This window comes from Perca fluviatilis, chromosome 4 (genome assembly GCF_010015445.1).
Source record: "Perca fluviatilis chromosome 4, GENO_Pfluv_1.0, whole genome shotgun sequence".
Lineage (NCBI taxonomy): Eukaryota > Metazoa > Chordata > Actinopteri > Perciformes > Percidae > Perca > Perca fluviatilis.
The window spans coordinates 4614163-4637996 of record NC_053115.1 but is presented as its reverse complement, the minus strand read 5'-3'; the positions used below and the strand labels follow the sequence as shown (position 1 = coordinate 4637996).

At 40.6% G+C, this 23834-nt stretch overlaps 1 protein-coding gene across 1 annotated transcript in view; it reads left to right on the top strand.

Annotated features, from left to right (window-relative positions):
• The window catches only part of LOC120557988 (integrin alpha-5-like), a 47859-nt gene extending 25851 nt beyond the window's left edge, over positions 1 to 22008 (top strand). The window contains exons 16-30 of the mRNA XM_039798756.1: positions 1042 to 1097; positions 1693 to 1850; positions 3152 to 3289; positions 6869 to 6936; positions 10940 to 11090; positions 14085 to 14177; positions 14597 to 14676; positions 15787 to 15867; positions 15996 to 16101; positions 16469 to 16627; positions 17215 to 17322; positions 19546 to 19659; positions 20379 to 20480; positions 20584 to 20706; positions 21239 to 22008. Of these exons, the coding sequence (XP_039654690.1) occupies positions 1042 to 1097; positions 1693 to 1850; positions 3152 to 3289; positions 6869 to 6936; positions 10940 to 11090; positions 14085 to 14177; positions 14597 to 14676; positions 15787 to 15867; positions 15996 to 16101; positions 16469 to 16627; positions 17215 to 17322; positions 19546 to 19659; positions 20379 to 20480; positions 20584 to 20706; positions 21239 to 21322 (1621 nt within the window). The 3' untranslated portion in view covers positions 21323 to 22008. The remainder of the gene's footprint in view (positions 1 to 1041; positions 1098 to 1692; positions 1851 to 3151; positions 3290 to 6868; positions 6937 to 10939; positions 11091 to 14084; positions 14178 to 14596; positions 14677 to 15786; positions 15868 to 15995; positions 16102 to 16468; positions 16628 to 17214; positions 17323 to 19545; positions 19660 to 20378; positions 20481 to 20583; positions 20707 to 21238) is intronic.
• Positions 22009 to 23834: the final 1826 nt, after the last annotated feature.

Genomic DNA, 23834 nt, shown 5'->3' with positions numbered 1-23834 from the left:
TTTTCTGTTGGAGATGGTAAGTCCCTTTGGGGGGGACTTTGGGCTTTTTCACTTTGTAAACCTATAACGTGCACAAAAAAAGATATATAACACTATAAAGGAAAGGGAAAAAGCCAAAAACCATAATATGAGCACTTTAAGATTTCAGTCCTGGTTGATTTGAAGACACCTGTGTCCACGGTGGTAACAGCAACTGTGGTTTTATACTATAACCATAGAAATGAAATGGATAGAAAGGACTTTCCCATTCAAATCAACATGTGGCAGAATGGTCAAAGTGGCGGCCATAAACTTCCATATAAACTTCCGTATAATCTGTGGTCAAGAGGGTATGCGTGGCGTGGGTCTTGCAGATGTAATTTTCATCATCTGCCCATGTCTGAGAAGGTCAGCACAGGGGTGACCACATGGACTTTGAGAAACTACTGTACAGTTGCGCCGACTGACTGCCCATAAGCTCGAAAAAGCAAACAGGACATGACAGACACATTGTTTCGTGTACCACTGTACTCCACATCCTCTTATTCTTGTTAAGTGGTCACACACACACTATTTTCTGTTTTTCTTTTTAACTTTTTTTAAAGTTGTTCGTCGCAAAGTCACGATCTTTTCTTCCAGCGTGCATGTGTGTTACACGTTCGTAGCGGTACACATCCACGTCTGTCTAGAAGTATGAACAAAGCTTCAACGAGAGTCAACAGTGAGGCTGATATCAGTGAGATGAAATGATAAACAATAACGCTGGATTACATGCTACGTGGTTTTTCAACAGTATGGGAATGGCGCACCCTGCCACTACCAATAAAAACTTCTATATAGAAAGGTAATTACTGAGTGTAAATACACTGAATGGCTATTGCAGAAAAAATGTCAACCGTAAATTGTATCAAACATGGGGTTGGATTTTATGAAAATCTTAAAGATTATACATTTTAATGAAATTGAATATACAGAAATACCTCAAATGAGTGTTAACACATCTGTATAAGCTCAATGCTCAAGTTTTTTTCCTCCATATTTTTGTCTGTGTTTAATTTCCAGTGTCAGTGTCGGTTTCTGCCTGCTGGCTAATGGGAAGCACCACCCCTCTCGTCTAGGTGAGACACACACACACACACACACACACACACACACACACACACACACACACACACACACACACACACACACACACACACACACACACACACACACACACACACACACACACACACATGGTACCTATTACCTTGCTTTCTTTGTGCAGCCAAGTATTCTGGACTCCACTGTGGTCAATTTGGCAGTTAAGATCAAGATAAAAGAACAATCCTGTAAACACAGGGTAACTTGGTGGGCTCCGACAGTTTAGAAAAGTGTGTGTGTGTTTATTTTAAGCGCGCGGGTGTGTATTGTCTGTGTTCTCTGCATAGTTGTTGTCATGTGGGCAGCAGCAATGCCCTCTTTCTGTATACTGCACAGAGAGCAAAGGTGCTTTAACATAACACATTTTACTACTGTATGTGTGAGCATTTGCATGTGGTGAGGCATGCATATATACATATGTCTGTGCAAATATGCGTTTGTGTGCCTACGCATACATTTCACACACATTGTTTTGTTCATTACAGCCACAGACGATGTACATATTCACTGTTTCTTACCCTGTGTGTGTGTGTGTGTGTGTGTGTGTGTGTGTATCTTTATGTTTTCAAGGCTTCGTGGTGGAGGTTCAGTTGGACAGTGTGAAGCAGAACCAGAAGGAGTCCATTAGGAGGACTCTGTTCCTGGACAGCCAGCAGCCCAGTCTGCTTAAAACCCTCAGCCTCGCCAATGGAGAACGCTCGTGCCATGAAGCCAAGATCTATCTGCGGGTCAGTTCCACTAGCGGTCTCTCATTCCTCTATTTTCCTATAATTTCTGTCAAATTTTTACTGACATAAACATATTGTGCACTAACTATTTCTTAGGCCAATCATCTCAAGACTAGGCCTTATATATCTTTCACAAATTTTCCGGTGCTTAATCTTGGCCCTCAGGAGCCAGAGCCCCACCGGTTTTCATTCAAGCCATCTAATCAGAGACTATGTTGCATCTGCAGCACCAGGTGAATGTAATTAACTCGCCGGCAGGACAGAGGTTAAAGTCATTTCCTAATAGACAGGGTTTGAAGTTGCTGTTTAAAGTGCTATTTGAGGGGAAACTAGTACAGTGCCAATCTTCTCATCACTCAGTGGTGGCTTGATCAAAGTGAATTCTTGCCAAAAACACTTAGGTCATATGTATAAATGTTCATTGTAAGGGCATAATGATCAGACCACTTTGCTCTTTGACAGCATAAGAGATGGTTTGAGTAAAAACTGCAAACCATTCCACTAACCTGTCAGTCAACACTTATCTGTTTGTACACCATTTCTTCCTTTTAGTCTTTCTTTAAAGAGGCCACATCATGGTGGCTGGTTAAACAGAATTCATGTCACATCTTAGAGAAACTGAAAACAGACTTAATCCTGCATCTAGGCCAATAGTTGCTGTGAAATCTGCTTTTGATTTTGTTAAAGCTATAGTGCGTAGTTTCTGTCTCCTGCATGAGGAATTATAAGTAATGACAACAACACTGTCGGCGCGTCCACAATACACAAGCTTTCCGTGATTGCGCACCACCCCCACCCCTCCTTCACACAGTTGGTAGTAGCCAAGGAGGACACGGAGGATTGAAAAAACAGGATGGACTTTTCAGAAGAGGTCATTATCTTAGCTCGATTTTCTGCGCACGAAAGTCGCCGGACGCCACAATCTTCTGCACATAGCCATACTGAGAAATACAGAGAGAGTTGTGTGGAGCTGATAGTCTTAATTAGCTTTGTAGCAACTCATTTGGCAACGGCTTGAATGTACCGGATCTTCATTAATATCAAAAAGTTACGCACAAAAGCTTTAATCTGACATTTTTCTTGTACATTTACATGAAAGAGTGTTTCACAATAATCGGCTGGAAATTCCTACGCCGACAACAAATTTCTAACTATATTTTGCCCCTCATCGGAAGTATCAGCTTGTTTTTCCCAATATTTTATATCTGTATTGAGAACAGATATTGATACACCAGACAACAGACAACACATGGATTCGTGTCATTCACGTCAGTTACTCACATCATCTTTCTCTGTTGCAGGGTGAAGAAGAGTTTCGGGATTTACTTTCTCCCATTTTCATCAGCCTTAACTTCAGTCTGGATCCTCATGCCCCAGTGGACCAGCATGGCCTCAGACCAATCCTGAATTATGAGACGGAACAGCGTATAGAGCAGAAGGTATGTACATTAACTCAGGCTACAAAATAATTCACAAAACCTTAGTCACATAAAGGGTCCGCAGTTCGTTTTGTCATGTACTGTAGATCAGTGTTCTCCAAATGTTTCACAAACATTTCATAAAGATTGTTTTTCATGGCATAGTTGACGTTTTCATTATTTTCCACTATTTTCTAACTTTTGCATTACATTTAGCCAGAAGTATACTGTTATGTGATCTATTATTACAGTGACATTACTTACTTACATCACCTGCTGTGAACCTGGAAAAAAAAGCATATTGTGTTACTATGACAACCAGCAAGTGTGAGATACTATATCAGTACTGTAATCTTAGCTTTGGTGAGTTCGATGATATTGTTCATGTCATTCGTTCCTACATGTTTGAGAATAAAGAATAGAATAAATAATAAAGGAAACAAAACAGGTCATCCGCCATAAACATGTTTTCGATTTGAATTTCCATTTCCTGCGTTTCTACATACATTTATATATATTTTCTATCTTGATACAATATTAAGGAAATAATGAAGTTGATCATAATGATACATTCAGCTAGAAAGAATAGTAGTAAACTATGTATAAGAAAAAAATGTATTACTTTTTTATATAGTATAAAGCAGATGACCGAGATTTGAATTTGAAAATTTAGGGGGGGACACAAAAAAGATTTTGAAAAGTGGGGGGGGACATGCCCCCTCTGTCCCCAGTGGAAATTACACCCTAGCCTGTAGGTGAAACAAAATGATAGATTCAGGTATTGCTTTATTTCTTTTATATTTAAACATTTACTGTGTATCCTGCGTAAACATGATGTGCAATAAATGCATGTCAGAAATATCCAGGTTGAGAAATTTCCCCTAAATGTCTAACCTGGAAATCCATGAAGCACTGTCCTCTTTCAATTCTTCTTGGGAGTTCAACTCCCGAATATATGAAGTATATATCTGTGTAGAGTTGCAAACTGTATCCATATATTACATTACCACACTGAACATCTCTAGACCGCTACACTTATATAGCCACACGCCTTGCATGTCATGAACTAAACATGTAGTCACCACAGTGATTACCAGTGGAGAGTGAGCATAACAGATGGCATTTTCATAAAACGGTACCAAACTATCTAAAATCATGTTCGAATGGCGATTACTTACACAGTGTTTTTGTGTATTACACAAGTTTAACTTCCCCCTCCAAACCACAGCACTTCTCCAACTGTTTACATTTTGCATGCAGGACATTTATTTGTATGGCGAAGACAGAGGTTATAGGCCGCCATTTTAAAACTGACATCAAATGTAAAAGGCCCATCTAAAGTGCCGAACCCCATATGGTTAGAGGTTGAGGGTCAGCCCTGGTAGAGCATGATCTGATTACTGCCCTCTGGTTCCAGTGGTAGTGTTTTTTGTGTCCTGTGTGAAGAGTTGGAAGCTTTATGGAGGACTGGCGAGTCATGCCTCTGCAAAAACACAGAGGGAGGACTGACAGCTCCGTTTGGGTGGGGCGGCGCTCGGCTCGCAGACATCTGGTTGTGGTTTGTTTATGTATGTTGCCAGTGGTCTCCTCCACCAGGCAAGAGCCAGAGCCCAAAAACGTGCGCATGTTTATGTGAGTGATATAAGGTGAAGTGAGTGTGATGTGGCTGCGGGAGTGTGTGCATCATGTACTTGTTTTTAACAGAATACACCAACTTCTTTCAGCCTTAAAGGCAACACTTTGAATTGTATCTGTTGTTGTTCTCCCTTCTCCTTCTAGTATGTGAAGGGACTCAACAGGATTTTCATCCATTGATCAGTTAGCTTAAAGGACAAATACCTAGGGGTAAATAACACGTGTACCGAGTCGACCGTTCTCTGAGATATGTTTTCATGCTAATCGAATGTGATCAGTTTTAGCAGCAAACTGCTAATTAGCTTATAATGCTAGTCGTCGGGGCATGGTTAAAGTAAAAAGAAATCACTATTTTTACACCACTAACAAGGCTCAAAATAGCACCACACTTCCACGGTAGCATAATGAGGGTCCCTACATGTAGACCCAAGCATAGAGAACTTTGTAAGTGTACAGACAGTTTATTAAAAACAGGCAGGCGCCATCTTGGGAAAACGGTCACGACCAGTCGAACGACGAACGCCGTGCAATCAGTAACCAGTAACGTAGCTCAAGCACGGCGTTCGTTGTTCGACTGGTATATGGTAATATTTTTAATTCATTTTAATCACAAAAACGAACCTTTGCATCAAGTGAAACAGGCCCATTGGCTACTTACATAATAAGCTGTTTTAAATTTAAAATGTTCAATGCCTTATCGCGCTGATTTGACCGAGCCCAACACGAACACGAACATCATTTCTAAATATCTGTCCGAACCCGGCCCGGCACATCGGGTCCCGTCGGTCTCGGATCGGGTATCCATCCTCTAGTTCATTAATATCAAAAAGTTACGCACTAAAGCTTTAACACATTTGAACACTCAATGCCATAGTCAGTGGTCTGCCAGGAATGATTCTGATGCCTCTGTTTTCAGCATTTCATATGTTGAAGTTGACCAACAGGCCAGCAGTGGGAAGTATTCCCTTAAGAGCTGGAGGGAAACATGGATCACATGGATCAAACGTATGGGCAGATGAGGAGATGAAAGTGAAAAAGAGATTAAAAGTTGCTGTGGTTAGAAGGGAGGGAAGATAAGTTTGGAGTCATCACTTGATCTTAGTAAGTCTATTACAGAGTGTGTGCGCGCGTGTATGTCTGGTGTTAAATGAGCGATAGCCTCTTGAGTCCTGAGGAGATGTAAAACCATGGGACTTGAATGAGGAATCTCCACTGAGACACTGTTAACCATTGCCAGGCTGATTCTTTGCTCTCTGTAGCATTCTTTTGGAATCTAATGTTTCCCATATGTTGGAGAGATGAGGGTATGGCAACAATGACACTATATGGAGCTACATGGGAGAAATGGTGAAGACAGAAAAGAACAAAACAGAGAATAAAGCAAAAAGCTGTAGGGACACACTGGAAAAGACAATGCCGCCAAATCAAATCACATTTATCTTTTACTGTGGTTTTCACCAAATCATCTTTCATGAAAGACTAAAGAGCAGATTAAGCCCTGCTCTCTTTTAAATGTGAGGTTTTCACTCTTTGTGAACGAGGCTTATCCACAAAAATGTAATACTTGTTTGAAGGGAATTCATCATCCTTTCATTCTCATAAACCTTCACCATGTTTTCTTTATTCTTCCTTTTCTTCGTTCCCACATGTGAAGCACATACAGTATTACTCCAGCAAACATGAAAGGATGCTGCTTTCACACAACTTCTTGGCATCTGGTTGTTGCAAATATTGTTACAGTTTTGTGCATACATGGAGGCGATGTATAGTCTATATCCTCTCACATCCTTTCATTAAATCATGAATCTAGTGTGCTGGCTTCTGTAAACATCCTGTTCCTCAAAGGCTTTTCTCTCTCCTTACCTTTGGACTCTGTTCCCAAGATACCCTTCTCTCTTTCACCTATCATAACCATCCCTCACTCCTCCCTCTTGCCTCCATTTATCTTTTATCTTTCTTTCTCAGGCCCAGATTCAACTGGATTGTGGAGAGGACAACATCTGCGTCCCTGACCTCAAGCTGGCTGTTTATGGGTGAGGGGAAATCCCGGTTCTATTACTTTACCTGATTCAACAAACAAAAACTTAAACCTTCCAGTCATGCTTTGCTATCTGCTACAGTCTTTTGTCCCGTCTGTGACTGATAAAACACAACAGAAATTCAACCTATAAGGAAGAAAGCTACTACATTTGCCATGTGTCTGGTGGGTCTTTCCTCTGCTGTACTTGATAAGTGATGCATTTTATGTTTCTGGTTTTCTTCAAGAAGAACTGCATATTTAGCATTAGCAGGAGTTGCAGTCTTGGCTGGATGCACAAAGTAAATACCACAACTTACTGGTACCACGAACAAAAGTATTGCCACAGCATAGGCTATACTGTTTAAACCAGTGTTAACTGAGTTATTTTGGCCACTTGAGGGAGACAGAACAAGCTGTAATCTTGAAATTCATTAGGAGGCATGTTTCATAAACATGACAGTAAGTCCAATATTCACTCTCCTTTTAGCTCTGTTTTTGGTCTCCACCACCTGTTGAGGAAAATGTCTGCCTCTATAGCTGCTAAATGCTTCAGTACAAGCAGGGGTGCAGCACAAAGTCCTGGGCATTCTCTATGGGCCCCTCCCCACATCCACAGCTATTCATTCTAACATCTTTTTGGGCCCTCCTCACATGAGGGCCCTGGGTATTCAGTCCACTTTCCACCCGTCTGACACCCCTGAGTTCACTTTCATGTAGTTTTGAACTCTGAAATATTTTCTAACACAGTTTGATAATCTTTTGGACTGATGATTCAACTGGGAGAGCTTCAAGCCCATCCGTCGAAGTGCTCCAACTGTGAGTCACATAACATTGTCTTTGGAAAAAAAAAATCAATGGCACTTGGGAAACTTCTGGGAAACTTCTGGGACACAAGCGACACGAAAAACAATTCTGTTGATGGTTCCATATTATTCCACTGATCATTATGGCTTGCACAATAAATAAATGCAAACACAAAAAACTCAGCTTTACAAAGGTTTTATGAGGAAGTAAATGCATTCAAACATACAGTATGTTTTAATATTTTTATACAGGATAAGGATACATACATTGCGTTTTGGTGAGAAAAACTGAAAGTAAACATTCCTGTTGTTGCTTACAGAACACCACACAGTACCAGGGTCAGTTTCTTCTGTGAGTTAACTATTGAAAAATGAATGAAGCATAAGTATTGTTGCCATAGCTGCCTGCCTTATCTGCAGGGAGAGACAGTGAGTTTGGTGAAAGATAATCAAAGGGAAGAAGCGTTGAAACGATATTCAAAGGAAGAAACATGACTCTGTGTCTCAGAGCATCTCTGAGACACAGAATCATAAATCTGTGTTTACAGCTCATAATATATAGAGGACTGATTCACACATGTTATTATTAATTGATCATGTATACTTGTTCGTGAAAGGAAGTCTCTATTCAGAAAGTGAACACGCACACACACACGCGCTCAGACTCTCTCTCTCGCCTCCCAACGCTGACTCGCTCTGTTATGAGGAGTGTTTTGCATTACATGGCCATGTGATTTCTCTTAGCTGCAGAAATACAATCAGTGCATGCAAAAAGTCTCCCACGAAAACTCAAAGATCCGCATTTGTCGTTGCCAGGGGACCAAACTCTAATGATTCAGCACTTTCACTAAACCGAATTTCCCTTCACCGACATACTATAAGACACAGCATTTTTGTCTTGCTAGCCAAGAACTCACAAACGGTGGGAAGTTTAACATTGAGAACCATGCGTCCCTGTCACTCGTGTTTGAGTTGTATCCTCTGACTTTAATTATGCTTTTGAAACTCAGTGTTGTTAACATCTCAACCAAACTCTGCAGACTTCTGTCTGTTCTCAGGATCTGCTGAGTGTTGGTGTTAGGGTATCAGCGCTGCTTCCTCTGCATTCGCTAAACTTGCCTGGGCCTAATTAAAATCATCTGGTGGTTGTCTTATACCTAGCGAGGGGTCACTGCGTCCAGACCCTCTGAAGACGGGGGGCGGGGGGGGGAGGAAACAGGGAATGAAAGAAGAACCCTGATTATGAGCCTCCACCAGACGCCTTTCTCCCCTTTCTGCTCAATAGAAACATGGATTTACTACCACAAAGTGAAGCTGTTGGGGGAGGGCTGGTGTCGGAGAGTGTCGAGAGGATTTATCACTGCACTGAAAGTGTGTTTGCACACAGGGGCGTCACTGTGAACATGCGTAATAAGGTGGGGGGTTGGTTTCCTGAGACAAATCACAGTGATCAGATTTGGGTCATTTCCCAGGTCAGTCATGGACAGATATGCAGGAGAAAATGGCCTTTGGGGACTGTCTAACAGAGATGCATTGTCTGGAAAAGACTTCCTGTCCCTGCTTTTCATTAAGTTTTACAATTGCTTCTTGGGCATTTTGGTCATGCCCTGAACCGAGTCACTTCAGAAAAACACAGCAGTAGAGGTAGCACAAACTAACCTGAGCCAGCAAATAGAGGCTGTAAATGTTCATTTTGATTGCAGTAGATAAAAATGGCCTTTTCACGACTCACACAAACTTGTATCATGGGAAATACCACTTTTAATACCCCCCTACACACACACACAAAAAAAGAGTCTACAGCTATGTACAAATACAGACTCTGTGATATGATATCTTAATGACCATTACATTAGAGGTGTTGATGAAGTTCTTGAACTACTAACTATTCTTTTCCACTTGCTGTGTTTGGAACAAAATCATCCACACCGGAGTCTCAAGATACGTCTCTGAACCCCTCTGTCTCATTTCCAGTTTTTGTTTTTATATTAGCCCTGGATCAAATGACTTTGTGTAACAAGGAACGGGTCCCTCGTAGTGATGAACCCACATAGAAGTATCAACAGATTCTGCAGTTTTTCTCTAGCCTGACAAGCCAGACCCACATCCAGATGTTGGGTCTGGGAACTCACCATTGGCAGGGCTCAATCCGAGGGGCATGATAAACGGTTGTCTTTCAAATTCTCTCTGCACGCAATAGGATAGCACTACAACCAATCAGAGCAACGAAGATGGTAGCGGAGCTAGTTGATAGATTAAACTTTTGCCGTATCCGGTCGGCAAATCCTCCTTTTTTAAGAATGACTTCAGTGCCGTTCTTTGTTCTTTTCTCAAAGAAAAGCTGAACTCCAAGTCTTCCAGAGTCGCGGCCAAAGCCGATTCGAAAGACCGCTGTTCGCCAGCAGCAGCAGCAGCCATCTTCTTTGTTTTCAAGTAGCAGGGACTTCACGCGGAACCGTCGTAACTCTGCCGTCATTATGTTAAGCCCCGCCCACCGACTCTATACACAACGTGATTGGCTCGGTTAGAGTTTGGCTTTTCCAGCTCGCAAGCCAACGGAGAGTTGCTAGACAACCCTGGCTGCAAATTACATTTATAGTTACACGATAGGGTGCGTCTAGATTTCTAGGCTAGTTTTCCCCAGCTTAACGCAGCATTTAGCAAACTTTAGCTCATTATTTTGTTTATATGGTCCTCGTTTTTACTGTTTTGGTTCAGTGTCATTGCAAAAACTCTGAACAAATAAAAAAAAACACCATCCACTCCCTGCCCAGCACCAAACAGCAGACATTCAGAGTTAGCAACTAGCTGGTGAACAAAGCGCAGCACTTAGTAGCTAAAGAGCCAGACAAATTTATCATAGGAGTTGATGGAGACCAAAACTGGGCAAAGAACATAAGTGAATATTGAACTTACATTTCTCAGGTGCACAAAAAAGCTAGTAGTTCTCTGTGTAAATACGCAGTTGTTTAACTTATCCCTGCTTTTTCACATATTGGACATTAGTAGACTGGGAGGATGCTGAGGTTTTACTGGACTCACTAACTGGACTTACAATTACATTTTCTGTGCTTTCTGGCACAGAGCAATACATCATTGTGCAAACATTACTGCAATTTGCACACTTGTATGCATGGACATGCTCAAAATACTTCTCAAACTTTTTTTTTTGTCAACAAAATTGTGATTGTGCTTGTGGTTCTCCTCTCCCAGTGACAGAGCAGAGGTTTACCTGGGTGATGAAAACTCCTTGAGCCTGACGTTCAATGCCAGGAACGAGGGAGAGGGAGGGGCGTACGAGGCCGAGCTCTACGTGGTGCTTCCCCCAGAGGCCGACTACAGCGGGATAGCACGCAACAATGTGGTGAGGCACACAACTCTCACTGTAACTATAACTTTAGCTTTGGTTTTTTTTCAGGTGTGCATAAATATATACCATATTCAAGTCCAAGGCAGATAAAAGTGGCTCATCTTTCAAACAGAAAACAAATGCTGGAGTACCATGATAAAATCAAGCAGCGTCTTGCTTTTTTGTACAGGGGCCAGTAAAAATTACTTTGGACAAGTAGAAATCTTAAGTGAAAAATGTTGAACTGGTACTTTGTTTATTTATTCATTTACTTACTTATTACTGAATTATTATTATTCTCCAACATAAGTACGAATTACACATCTCTGGATTTTCCTAACAATGTCCGTTTTTTTTGTCAGTCCTTCCAGAAAAATGCGTTTTTTTGTGATTTTTGAAGGCAAAAATCCTTGATTATGCGGCACGTTTTATTAAAAAATGCGATGGAATATGCTATATGATATTTATGCAATTTTATGCGATGGGGGAACTTGCAAAAACTGCGGTTTGATGAAAAAGAGAAAAAAAAGCTATTCCCCCAACACCTGCTTTTCCATGATGTTCACGTCGCGTAATTACGTCACTTCATAACGTTCCCATGGCAACAGGGGAAAATGGCTGCTCTTGTGTGAAGTAAACGCAACATTTTTTCAACTTTCTGCTAAGATATATTATGGGACTTTTTTGCAACGAAAATGCGGGGATTATAAAATCATGCAAGCCCTGCATATTTTGCGCGGAAATCGGCAATTTGGAAAAAATGCGGCCCCCACATAAATATGCGGACTTTGGCTGATTGAATTGAACATTGAATCACGTTTTTCTGGAGGGAATGGTTTGTATGTTTGCTCATCATTTGGTTTTTGTTTCCAACAAAGTAGCACAGCAAGTGCTGTGGAAAACCCACACTGTGGACATTACCACCAGTATCTGAGCAGAATAAAAACACAGCATAAGAAAATATGCCAAAAAACAAACAAAACGCATCACAATCTTTGTCATAAAAATGACATAACCTATTGAGATATCTAAAAAAACTGAAGGCAAACTATTTTAGGTTATGTGTTTAGTCTAATCTAGTAAACTTTTTATTTATAAATGTTTTTTTTTCACATTTTACGGAAAGTAAGCAAAACGCAAATAAGAAGCAAAAACAGAACAGCAAACAAATATTAGGGTTATGGATGATCAGTAAATCAACTGACACGGTACATACAATAGTTATGAAAGATCTGTCTCATTGGCTAAATAAAGGCGGCGTTTTTCCAAACGTCGTATGGAGTAGGTCATCTGTTCTAGAAGATGTAGGTGTTTAACAATATCATGAAAGGCCAGCAGTGGGACAGCTTTAACACTATTTTGTAATTGTCTTTTAATTTGCTGCCAGCAAGATCTATAAGAGGTTGGTATCATCTTTACTTAGCCTGTCAGTGATATGTCCGAGAAAGAGGGATGTGAATGTTTTACTCAGGGATGCACCGAATCCAGGATTCGGTTTCGGCCGAATATTGGGCTTTTTGACGGGGTTCGGTTTCTGCCTAACCTTAGAATTCTTTTCCACCGAACCGAACCCTACGCTTGCACTACACGCGCTACGCTGGTCGACGTTGATTACGGGAAGGTGTTTACGTAGGTGGAGCGTTCAATGCAGTAGGCTGTGAGAAAGTGAAAATGGAACTTGTGAGCAGAAAGTGTTGTTTGGCAGTACTTTCAGTCAAAAGAAGGCCATTCAAGTCCAGCTACATGTTCAATCTGCAATGCCGATTTGTCTTGTGGTGGCGAGGACCCTAAACTATACACAACATGGCCGCTGTTATAACATTTGGTCTGAAACATCCGAAAGAATACGAGTTGTGCACGAAGGAATCTACAGACAGCAGCAAAATGCAGCAAGTTTACGTTGTTTACTTCATTAATGTTTACTGTTTACTGTGTTAATGGACTGAGGATGAGAGTAGGATTCGGAATTCGGATTTGGATTCAGCAGAATCTTAACCAGTGGATTCGGGATTCGGTATTCGGCCGAACCCCAAAAATCTGGATTCGGTACATCCCTAGTTGTACTGATATTAAAAACCTAGGGTTTTTGAGATGATTGTTGCTACTTCCTTCCAGAACGTCTGAATAGAGGGAACAGACCAGAAAACATGAGCATGACCAACCATGATTTCTCCACATTCCCTCCAGCAGCCTAGCAGAGCGCCAGTTTGTTTAGACTTGAAAAGTGAATCATATTTTTCCAACAGAAGTATCTCCAGGTCCAGGAGTTGGTATAGAGGACTTTTGTGTTTCCCAGGCATTCAGCCACATGTCTTCAGTTATTTAAATGTCCACCTCTCTTTCCCATTGTTGTTTCACTTATAGTGTCCTTATTACCTCCGCCAAGGATGGTATGTTTTCAGTTCGGTTTGTCTGTTTGTTGGTTTGTCAGCAGGATTACGGAAAAACGTCTGGCCCGATTTTCGTTACAATTTGGCGGAAGGGTGTATAGGCCAAGGAAGAACCTATTGAATTTTGGAGAGGATCTGAATCACGAGATGGATACATAATTTACTTTTCACTTTCATTAACATTGCCAGACATCAATACATATATAAAGTAGAAGGGTACTCGGGGAGTGAGGACCTCTGCCAAGGCAAGCACTATCTCACAATGTTAATGCATCATGAATTCTCCCTGTCAGCAACTATTTTTTTCTGATTATTCCTACATTACATGAATGCAGCACAAATGCCCTATTTCGCAATGTTATGAAAGGGAAAAATTATTTGTGTATCCACTCCATGATTTGGAATCGCTTCAAAATGTATTAGGTTCTTTCTTCAATCAATCAATCAAACTTTATTTATAGAGCACTTTGAAACAGCCCAAAGTGCTGTACTTGGCCCATTTTACACACTTCCACCAACTTTTAGGAAAATCGGGCCAGTAGTTTTTTCACAGTCCTGATCTTAGTCCTAATCTTAATATCCGAGTTGACAGTATTTTATGTTTTTGTGTCCTCTTCAGAGCTTGACTCAGCTGACGTGCAGCTATGAGGCCGAGAATCAGACCCGCTACCTCGTGTGTGATCTGGGTAACCCCATGAAGTCTGGTACCAGTGTAAGAGCCGACAAAGCCCACATGTTGTCTTTGGCCTTGTTCAGGTTTTGTGTCTCAGTACAATTAAGTCAAGTCAAATCGTTCTGGCATAGCGTTAATCATACACAAACCCCAAACAGTTTTTGAATTCACCTGATAAAACATACAAAATGTAAGTCAAACTTTCATGTTGAAAGATTATCCCTAGTTTCCAAAAGCGGGGGGGATATTTCAGACAAGAATTCAGGCTCTGTTTGACTATTTACTATCTGTTCATGGTGAGGCCATAACAGAGCAAAATTTAGAAAAGTATTGAGTGTGTGGTGAAAAACAAAATATCTGAACTAAGTCAAATGCAAGACATCTTTTTCATTTTTATATTATTCCTTTTTCATGTTCCTTGGATTAATTGTAAACATTTTCTGTGGGTCATTTCCTAGTTATGGGCTGGCCTTCGCTTCACTGTGCCCAGACTGAAGGACACTCACAATACTGTACAGTTTGAGCTCCAAATACGAAGGTAGGTCACTTTTCAGACAGTACTGTATGGTGAGATAGGTTCACTTGCTATCTGCAAGTCCTTAAATGTCAGAACATGTCTTGATGTTACCACAATGTTATGCAGATATATATATATATATATATATATATATATATATGTTAATAAGTTTACACACCCATGCTAAAGTTGAGTAAAAAAAGGAATTAAAAAAAACATCTTTTGGAAATTGATCTTAATGCCTTAATTTATAAAATGAAGAAAAATCCAACCTTTAAGGACACCAATTTTCTTTGTGAATGAATAATGTATCGTAAATAAATAAATGTTCTTCCTTAAAATACAGGGGGCATAAGTCAGTACACCCCTATGTTAAATTCCCATAGAGGAAGGCAGATTTTTATTTTGAAAGGCCAGTTATTTCATGGATCCAGGATACTATGCATCCTGATAAAGTTCCCTTGGCCTTTGGAATTAAAATAGCCCCCCCCCCCCACATCATCACATACCCTTCACCATACCTAGAGATTGGCATGGTTTTATTTCAGTTAACCTAATAGCTGGTTTGATTTGCATTGAGAGATGATCTTATGGAAAATACCCCATGCCAATCTCCATGAAATAATGAAAAATAAACATCTGCCTGCCTCTATGGGAATTTAACATAGGGGTGTACTGACTTATGCCCACTGTATTTTAAGGAAGAACATTTATTTATTTACGATACATTATTCATTCACAAAGAAAAATGGTGTCCTTAAATTAAGGCATTAAGATCAATTTCCAAAAGATGTTTTTTTATTCCTCCTTTTAGTTAACTTTAGCATGGGTGTGTAAACGTATGCTTAGCACTGTAGCAGCACTGTGCAGCCACAATTTCTTTTTAAGGCTTACAATCCAGTTACTTTATATATATATATATATATATATATATATATATATATGTGTGTGTGTGTGTATATATGTGTATATATATATATTGTTTTTGTAGGTATTAATATTAGGTATATTCTGTTAAAAATAATTCCAGAATAAATGAAATCTTTACAAGAATCTAGAGCAGTTTTACAGTGTTTAGTAAGGTGATGAATAAATGATGTTTCTGAAAGAACTTTTTGCCTTTTGTGGTAGTAAAAATGCAAATAACTCAGAGAGTGAAGTGGTGTTGTTGGAGCTGGAGGTGGCTGCTGTGGCTGACGTCATTCTGCAAGGGTGAGGCTTCATTGCCAACTTTTCCACTACATCATCACATTACCATTATATAATCATTCATATCAGTGTGGTCCCTGCCAAGTTAACTGCCAAAAAAAATAAAAAAATCCCATTTTTTTCTGTTGCAGTGTTTCTCGCCCTGACAAAGTCATCTTCCCTCCCCCCAACTGGGGTATTAGTCAGAGTCTGAGGGACGAGCGGGACATTGGCCCTGAGCTTCAGCAGGTCTATGAGGTATGTTAACATTTCTTTAATGCATGTTTACAATTTAAAAAAACATTTGGGTTGCTTATTAAGGGATTGCACTAAAATGATTATTATTATTATTACATTATTTTATTTTTGCTGAATGGGGTTCTAAAATGTTCTAAAACGGTCTCGTCTCGCTGCAAATCTTGGGTCTGAACTGGGCTTAAGGCAAACACAAATCTGTTATATTATGAGAAAATGTGATCTTTATATATCCTGCATCAAGACATGCAATGCGGCTGCCCTTCATGAAGATTTATTTCACCCACAAAAAGCCCTTGGTGTCTCTTAAGCAGGTGTTTGCAAAAACAGCAAACAAAGCAAAAGTTCAAACTCAATCCCTCTCTTTCAGTTGGTGAATAATGGTCCCAGCGTGGTCAGCCAGTCCACATTAGAGGTGAGATGTCCTCTGCGGGCGCACGGCCACGAGCTGCTCTACCCTGTGGAGGTGGTCACTGAGGGGCCACTCAGCTGTTCCTCCAAACACACCTTCAATGCACTGAAACTCAAGGTGAGGACACACACACACACACACACTAAGACACAACTTGGTTGCCATGGTGTAGTCTATATCCACAACCTTCCACTTCCGGGATTGCTCCGTTGGCGCCGGAAATTCCACCGAATGTTCTTCTTTTCGGCCGGATGTCCGCTTTCTCTGTGTTGGCGTTCTAACCTCCGGTGGATTTGTGAGGACTATGGTTAACTGCTCCTCAGATCTCTGCAGGGTAAATCCAGACAGCTAGCTAGACTATCTGTCCAATCTGAGTTTGCTGTTGCACGACTAAAACAACTTTTGAACGTACACATGTTCCATCAAAACAAGTTCCTTCCTGAGACTATTACGGGGCTCCGTACCGCGCTCAGCGCCGCCCGTGACGATTGTGATTGGTATAAGAAATGCCAATAAACCAGAGCACGTTTTTCTCCCATCCCGGAATGCTGTGTGGACTAGCCAGACCTTCCTCCGCAGCATCGTGGAGGAAGGTCTGACAAAGCGAGACTACCATGGTGAGATCATTACCCTTGGTCTATTCTTGGCCTTAAACATTTGATTGTGTTTGTTAATGACTCTGTCTATGTCTCTTATGTATACAGCTCCAGTCTGCAGCAGCAGAGGGGATCACGTCACTGAAATCCGGCACTGAGCACCACATCCGGAGGAGGGAGGTGTACAGAGATCTCCTGGCTGAACAAGGAAACCTGGTGAGACAACATGGAAAGAAATAAAAGACAATATCTTAGCTGTCTGGCAAAAACCTTGTATCTCCCTTATTTTTTAAACCGTGGTGAGGCGGTTTAAAAAAGACTTCGTCTGAGGTAAAAAGCTCAATCAGATGTTTTCAAATTAGCCTATTTTCATTTCCTGGTTGTGGACATACAAGGTTGTCACCCAACAGCGACGATATGTTTTTTGCCAAGTCGTTTTAAAGCTGGCCCAGTTCATTTACAGGTGTGCACACACACATTATACATAATATACTTTTCGACAAAAGAATACTCCACTGATACAGCATTGTACAAAACCTGTTCCCTACATTACCCACAATGCAATTTGACTGCCGCCAGTTCAGTTAGAGATTCAGGTGTTGTGCTGTAATCTGCTAATGCAGCCTCAAGCAGAGATAAGGCTCGGGCTACAGAGGCTTTTATACATTTTCGTCTTTCTTTAGAAATAAACAGTGGACAAATAGAGTCTTTAAACGCTTCAGATGTAAAGTTATTCGCTGTCAAAGTGATGAATGGCAGTCAATGGAATGCTAACGGCAGGTGATGGCTTGTTAGCATCAGGTCAGGTGATGCGTTATAAATTAGCCCGAAAATGGATGCTGAGGAGGGGAAACGGAGGCTGGCCTCTGGAGGACTTATTTTATTTCTTTGTTCCAACGTGGACGATAGCCTACGTTAGTCATTAATAAATTATGTTAAAACATGTATAAATGACTCATTCTTGACAAAAGGCAAAAGAGCTGTGAGAACTTTTAAGGCCCGATTACAGCTCTAGTCCACAAATTGTTGTGTTTAGCCTAGCTTAGCACACAGACTTGGAGCAAGGTGAAACTGTTAGCCATAGCTAAGGCAACCATGTGTTTTCCAGCAACTCAAAAACTGCAGTATTTTTTGAGCTGTCTTTTCACTTGATGACCTAGCCAATTCAGAAATGTAAACTGGCAGAATTTGAAGATTTACCGTTCCTTCCTGAGAACAGTTGTTCCTCATCCACGTAGAAGAGTTGGCTCCATGTGACCCATGAAGACCACAGGAAGTGTTTGTTTTTCTCTTTCTCTTTCCTTCTTAAATTGAGTCAATGGCTCTCGTGTTGCGTGTTCAGCCCCATAAGGTTTCTGATGGGAGAATGTTTTCATTAGTGTGTGGCTCTTTACTGAAGTGTATTGTGTCTTTTTTTTCAGTCTCCTGTGTGAGCTTTTCACATTCATGTAGTGCATTCAAACCAAACTAGTCCAATCAGATTGTAGGAAGGGGTACAGTAGCACTGGCCCCTGAACTTGAAAAAGATTTGAATTATAATGAGATTTTCTCTTTCAACAGAGGAAATGGAAATAGATATAATGAGTTCTGGTCAACATCTCCTGCTGCTTGCTGTAATTGTTTGTGAGAGGAAGTTAATTAGTTTGGTGATTTACTGGGTTGCTTTTGTGCGGCTTGCGTCACTGACTGTAATGTTTGACAGCTAATCTGTTATGTTATTCAAATGAACCATCTTTAAATCTAACCATATGTTGACGATGTTTTTTCAAACATCAATGCTTCACTGTTTGGAAGTTGAATGTTTGTTTAAGTGCTGAAATTACTTTTGAATTAGTATTAACCTCGCATTGCCAGGCCTTCCTCCACAGCGCTGCGGAGGAGGGTCTGGCTAGTCCACACAGCATTCTGAGATGGGAGATGAACGTGCTCTGGTTAATTGGCATTTCTTCAAACCAATCACAATTGTGTTGGGGGGCGCTAAGCACCGTACGGAGCAGCAGCGCCTCTGCAAAATAGCCTCGGCAAGGAACTTGTTTTGGTGGAAAATGTGTACATTCAAAAGTTGATTTAGATTTACCCTGCAGAGATCTGAGGAGCAGTTAACCATAGTCCTCAGAAATCCATCAACACAAAGAAAATGGAAGGTAACAGACATCCGGCTGAATCCGGCACCGGAGCAATCCCGAAAGTGGAACGTCGTGGATATAGACTAGTATTAACCTAAAGGGGTAAATTGTTGACAGACTCCAAGGTTGCAACCAGAGCCTAATATGCAAAATAAACACTCAAAACATGTCAATCATAAAATATAATTATTTCATATTTTATCATTCGGTAACAAATCATTGTGGTTGGAGACTTCTAGGCCAATATCAGCCAATCCAATCATAAGTTTTAGCTGTGTGCTGTGTGTTTGACTGTGGCTCTGTCCCTTCTTAGACGTGCTCTACAGTGGAGTGCTGGCAACTGCAGTGTAATGTTGGGCTGCTGGAGAGAGGTGCCAGCGTTATCCTGAGTTTACGCTCCAGACTGTGGGCTGAAACCTTCATCGAGGTACAACTACAGGACACACTGCTCTACAGTGCAGCACGGTTGTTCATCTGTAATCTGTTAAGTACAGGAAACGAAATCCAAGAGGAAATCCCAGACTGGATCAGAAAAGAACCATGAAGTCAGACAATCATGTGTTCATATTGCCCTCTGTCGGGCAGATCATCAAACACCAATTACAGATGTGTGTCCACTCCATACATGCAAATTCTATACAGTATACAACATTATATACCCATTTTCATAGTATATTTTATTTGTTAAAATACAAGCAAACAATACAGCATGCCCACTGACTGTCTTCAACCATTTAACAAGGACAAAATGGTTTCCCAAAGATATCAGTTTTAGTTAACTGGCATCTTCCTGGGTAGAATTAGTTTGTAGTCAACAGTATGGGGCCTTAGATATATTTGGAATAACTGATAAATTATACACTGTAGTTCTACCATTGTGTCAGGGAAGGTATCACACTGAACTCACCTGTACATTGTTGCATAAGTAGCATTCTGGGTTTCCTAGTTTCAGTAGTGTTTTAAAGTCTGAATTCTATTTTATGTTTTTCAAAATGTGGGTTGAATCAGTGACTCTGGTCTGATCTGCTTGATACGGGTACATTTTTACCATGAGATACTGAGAAGTGACACAAAATATATCAGATATTGGCAGCATTCAAGCCTATTAGTCCAGCCCTTATTAAACAGTTTTCTGTTTGTCCACAGAGGGCCTATAAGCAGTATGTTCTGGAGTGCTCTATTGAGTACAAGGTGGACAGGATGCCTTATTCTATTCCTCCCAAATTCAAGCCATCAGGATCCAAAAAGGTGACTTAATCAGAAGTTTTATTGGGCAGATTTGTTCGTATTTACAAAGCTGCGTACAAGTCTGCAGAGGCTCATCTGAATGCTGTGGTTTCCTGTTGTTCAGGTGGTGACAGCAGTGATGTGGAACAAGCCGGACAATCCGTTCCCTGTTCCAGTGTGGATCATCATCCTGGCTATTCTAGCTGGGCTGCTATTACTCTCCCTGCTCATATATCTACTATACAAGGTAACAAGCCGATACATAACACAGCTTATACAAGAAAATAACCGTTTCTGACTGGCTGGCATGTGTTCAAATGTAATATCCGAACATCTCAGGTACCGTTTAAATGGGGGTGTCTTGCTCCTATTTAGCATGGCCGGTGGACCTTTAACATGTTTGTGCCAAGGGGCCCATTGTCTCACACTTGTACTTGCGATATGGGATATTTAACAATTTCTCTATAAAATATGTTTTAGCTTAAAAAGAGTTAAATATGGAAGCAACACACTTCTTCTTCTGTCTATGATGGTGTCACAAGGCCTAGGGGTACTTTTTGGATGTGATCGTACAATGTGTGTGACTGAAACCAACTTTTTATATCATAACCCAGCCATGCTCAGATTTTTCTTCTGAAGGCCAAACAGAAAACTGTACAAATTGTACTATAAACAAGTGTGTGTATTCATTTCCACGGATACACCCCCAGCCCTTACAGTCCAGACTTTGTGTCAGATTCATTTGTATCTCATCTTCCTCTCTCCATGTGTCCCTCCAGATGGGCTTCTTCAAAAGGTCAGATCCGTACGGTACAACTATGGAGAAGGCCCAGCTCAAACCCCAGGCGTCCTCTGAAGCTTAGAGCCGAGAAGGAGCCTCCCCTGCAGCTGTTCCAAAGAACTGGAAATATCGTCACATTCCCAAACAAAAGAGGAAACTTGCTAATGATAAGCAGGCAACCCAGTTATGAAGGGACAGTTATGGGTGCTGTATCACTGGACCTGCACTAAAATGCCAAAGCAGGAAAGACTACAATTGTCATGCAGTTAAATATGCACTGCTGTTTTGGAAATCATACATTTGTATAATCAGAGCAAGGTTTATGAAGCTCGTCTTTGTGGGAAAATGGTCAGTTGGAAAATAATCAATACTCAATGTGTTGACCAGGACGAGATTAGAACTTCACAGCCCAAATCAGTACAGGAAAAGAATGCACCTCCAACAAAAGGCACTAACGCTACAGTATTTCTTCATTCCTAAAAGGTGTGTTTTAACTCATGTTTGCAATCCCAGTGTTTGATATTTCTTGAAATGCCTGCCTTCGTATGGTTTACACACCACTCTTTATTTATGGCACCGTGTTTCTCCTCTCCTTGGTTGTTGAATGTTGAACTGTACTGTCTGCAGGACAATCTTGATGAAACTGCGATGTTTAACTTGACTTATTCCTCTCCCATATTGGGAGGTATTTTTTGTATGTTGTAATGAGTTATGACCCATTGGTGTTGTGGCCCAGAATAAAACCTAATTTTGTATACCCACCCAAAATGTTTGGATGTGTTAGTCATGAGTATGTTCATGTCATGGAAGTGAAAAGTGCAATAACTATTAGGAAACGATTCAGTTTCATCATGTAGATTTTTGGACTGGATATTTGTCACCAGTTGCCATTAAACAACAGTATTGTTTTCACCCGTTTTCACCCGTTTTCACCCGTTTTCTAAAGGTCTATATCAGAAATATGGGTTTCTTTGTTACTGCCTAATTGTAATTACCCAAAAATAATGCAGATGATTCCATACAACGCGCATCGCAAGTACGACAAAAGATCGCATCTCTACTTTCATTGAATTTTGTGTTGTATTTTGTTCAATTTTTTAGCATTTTGAAAGAAACTCAAAATGTTTCGAAACAGTACCCATACTGAACGTTGACATATACCCTTCTGTGATTATCCTACCTTTATTATTATTCCGAATGATTTCGGAATTTTTTTTTTATCTCAAGGATTAGGTATAATTTCCTATAAATAAGGTTTATTGACCATGCATTCCAAAAATAAGTGTAAAACTAGTAATGTGTTAGTGGTGTTCATACATGGTAGTAGGAAGTGTAAAACGGGGGGGCCTTAAACATTGAAAAAAGCACCAAAAGGTTAAAAAAAAGAGACAAAAACGTGAAAATGTGCAGTTTTGACCCGGGAGGACGACAAGTGCGTGGTCCAATGGAAGATAACACAAGGGTTAAGGAGGAGGCTTCAATTTCTGAGATTGGTGTTGGTTAGAATGCATGAGCCCGGAGACGTCAGTCCAATTAACCAAGATTTATTTCCACTCAAAAATGGTAAGGACAACCAAAAACACACAAGGGCTGGCGAATCAGCAGCCGCCCCATGTGAAGGTGAAAACCTTGAGTGTCTCAAATAAGGAGTGACCACGTGAACTCAATCAGGTAATTAGGGGTGACCGCTGGAAGCACAAAACCAATCAGTGATGAAGAAAGGAGAGGAAAGGAAGATAGGTAAGTAAGTCCCAATGTAAGAGAAAATAGGGATCTTCACCACAAGTATAATAGTCTAAAATGAACACCCCAGATTTTCTTATCTCGGGTTTTTGAGATAATGTTATAATGTAATAATAATTATTATAATATCTTTGCATTTCATATGTGCATTTATCAGTTGACTGCAAAAACTGCATTACACCACTCAGCCACATGTTTTGGTGGTCCATGACTTCCCTCTGCAGGTGATATGTGTTACTTGCCCCATCACAAATATCAGTATTTTAAAGCTTTAGTGCTTAACTTTTTATATTCATGAACGTCTGTTACCTTCAAGCCGTTGCCAAATGAGTTGCTCCACACAACTCTCTCTGTATTTCTCAGTATGGCTATGTTCAGAAACTTACACTATAGCTTTAGGGTGGCTGCGAGTAATGAATATGACCCAGATGCAAGATGTGACATTCAGAGAACACTGATACATGGTTAAGGGTGATTTCAGTGCAAGTAAATAGCATTGTTTTAATATCACAGTACTGTAAATATATTCTGCCTGGTGCGTATGTACACCTTTAGGGTCTACTGAAGCAGTAGAATATGATTGTTAAATCAACACAAGACACCAACAAAGTTATGTTACTGTATCCATCTTTACATTTTTCTGCTTCCCTGTGGCACGCGTATAGGTCAATGAAAGCACGCGCGCCAGACTAACAAACAGCTTTCTCCCCTGGGCCATACGTTCACTGAACAAACAATAACCCTGTGCAATAATGGCCATTTCCCACCCCAACCCATCCCCCATCCCCTGTCATGACCAACCACACTACCCCTGGACATTATTTCATTTGTGAACTTTCTTTCATATGCTG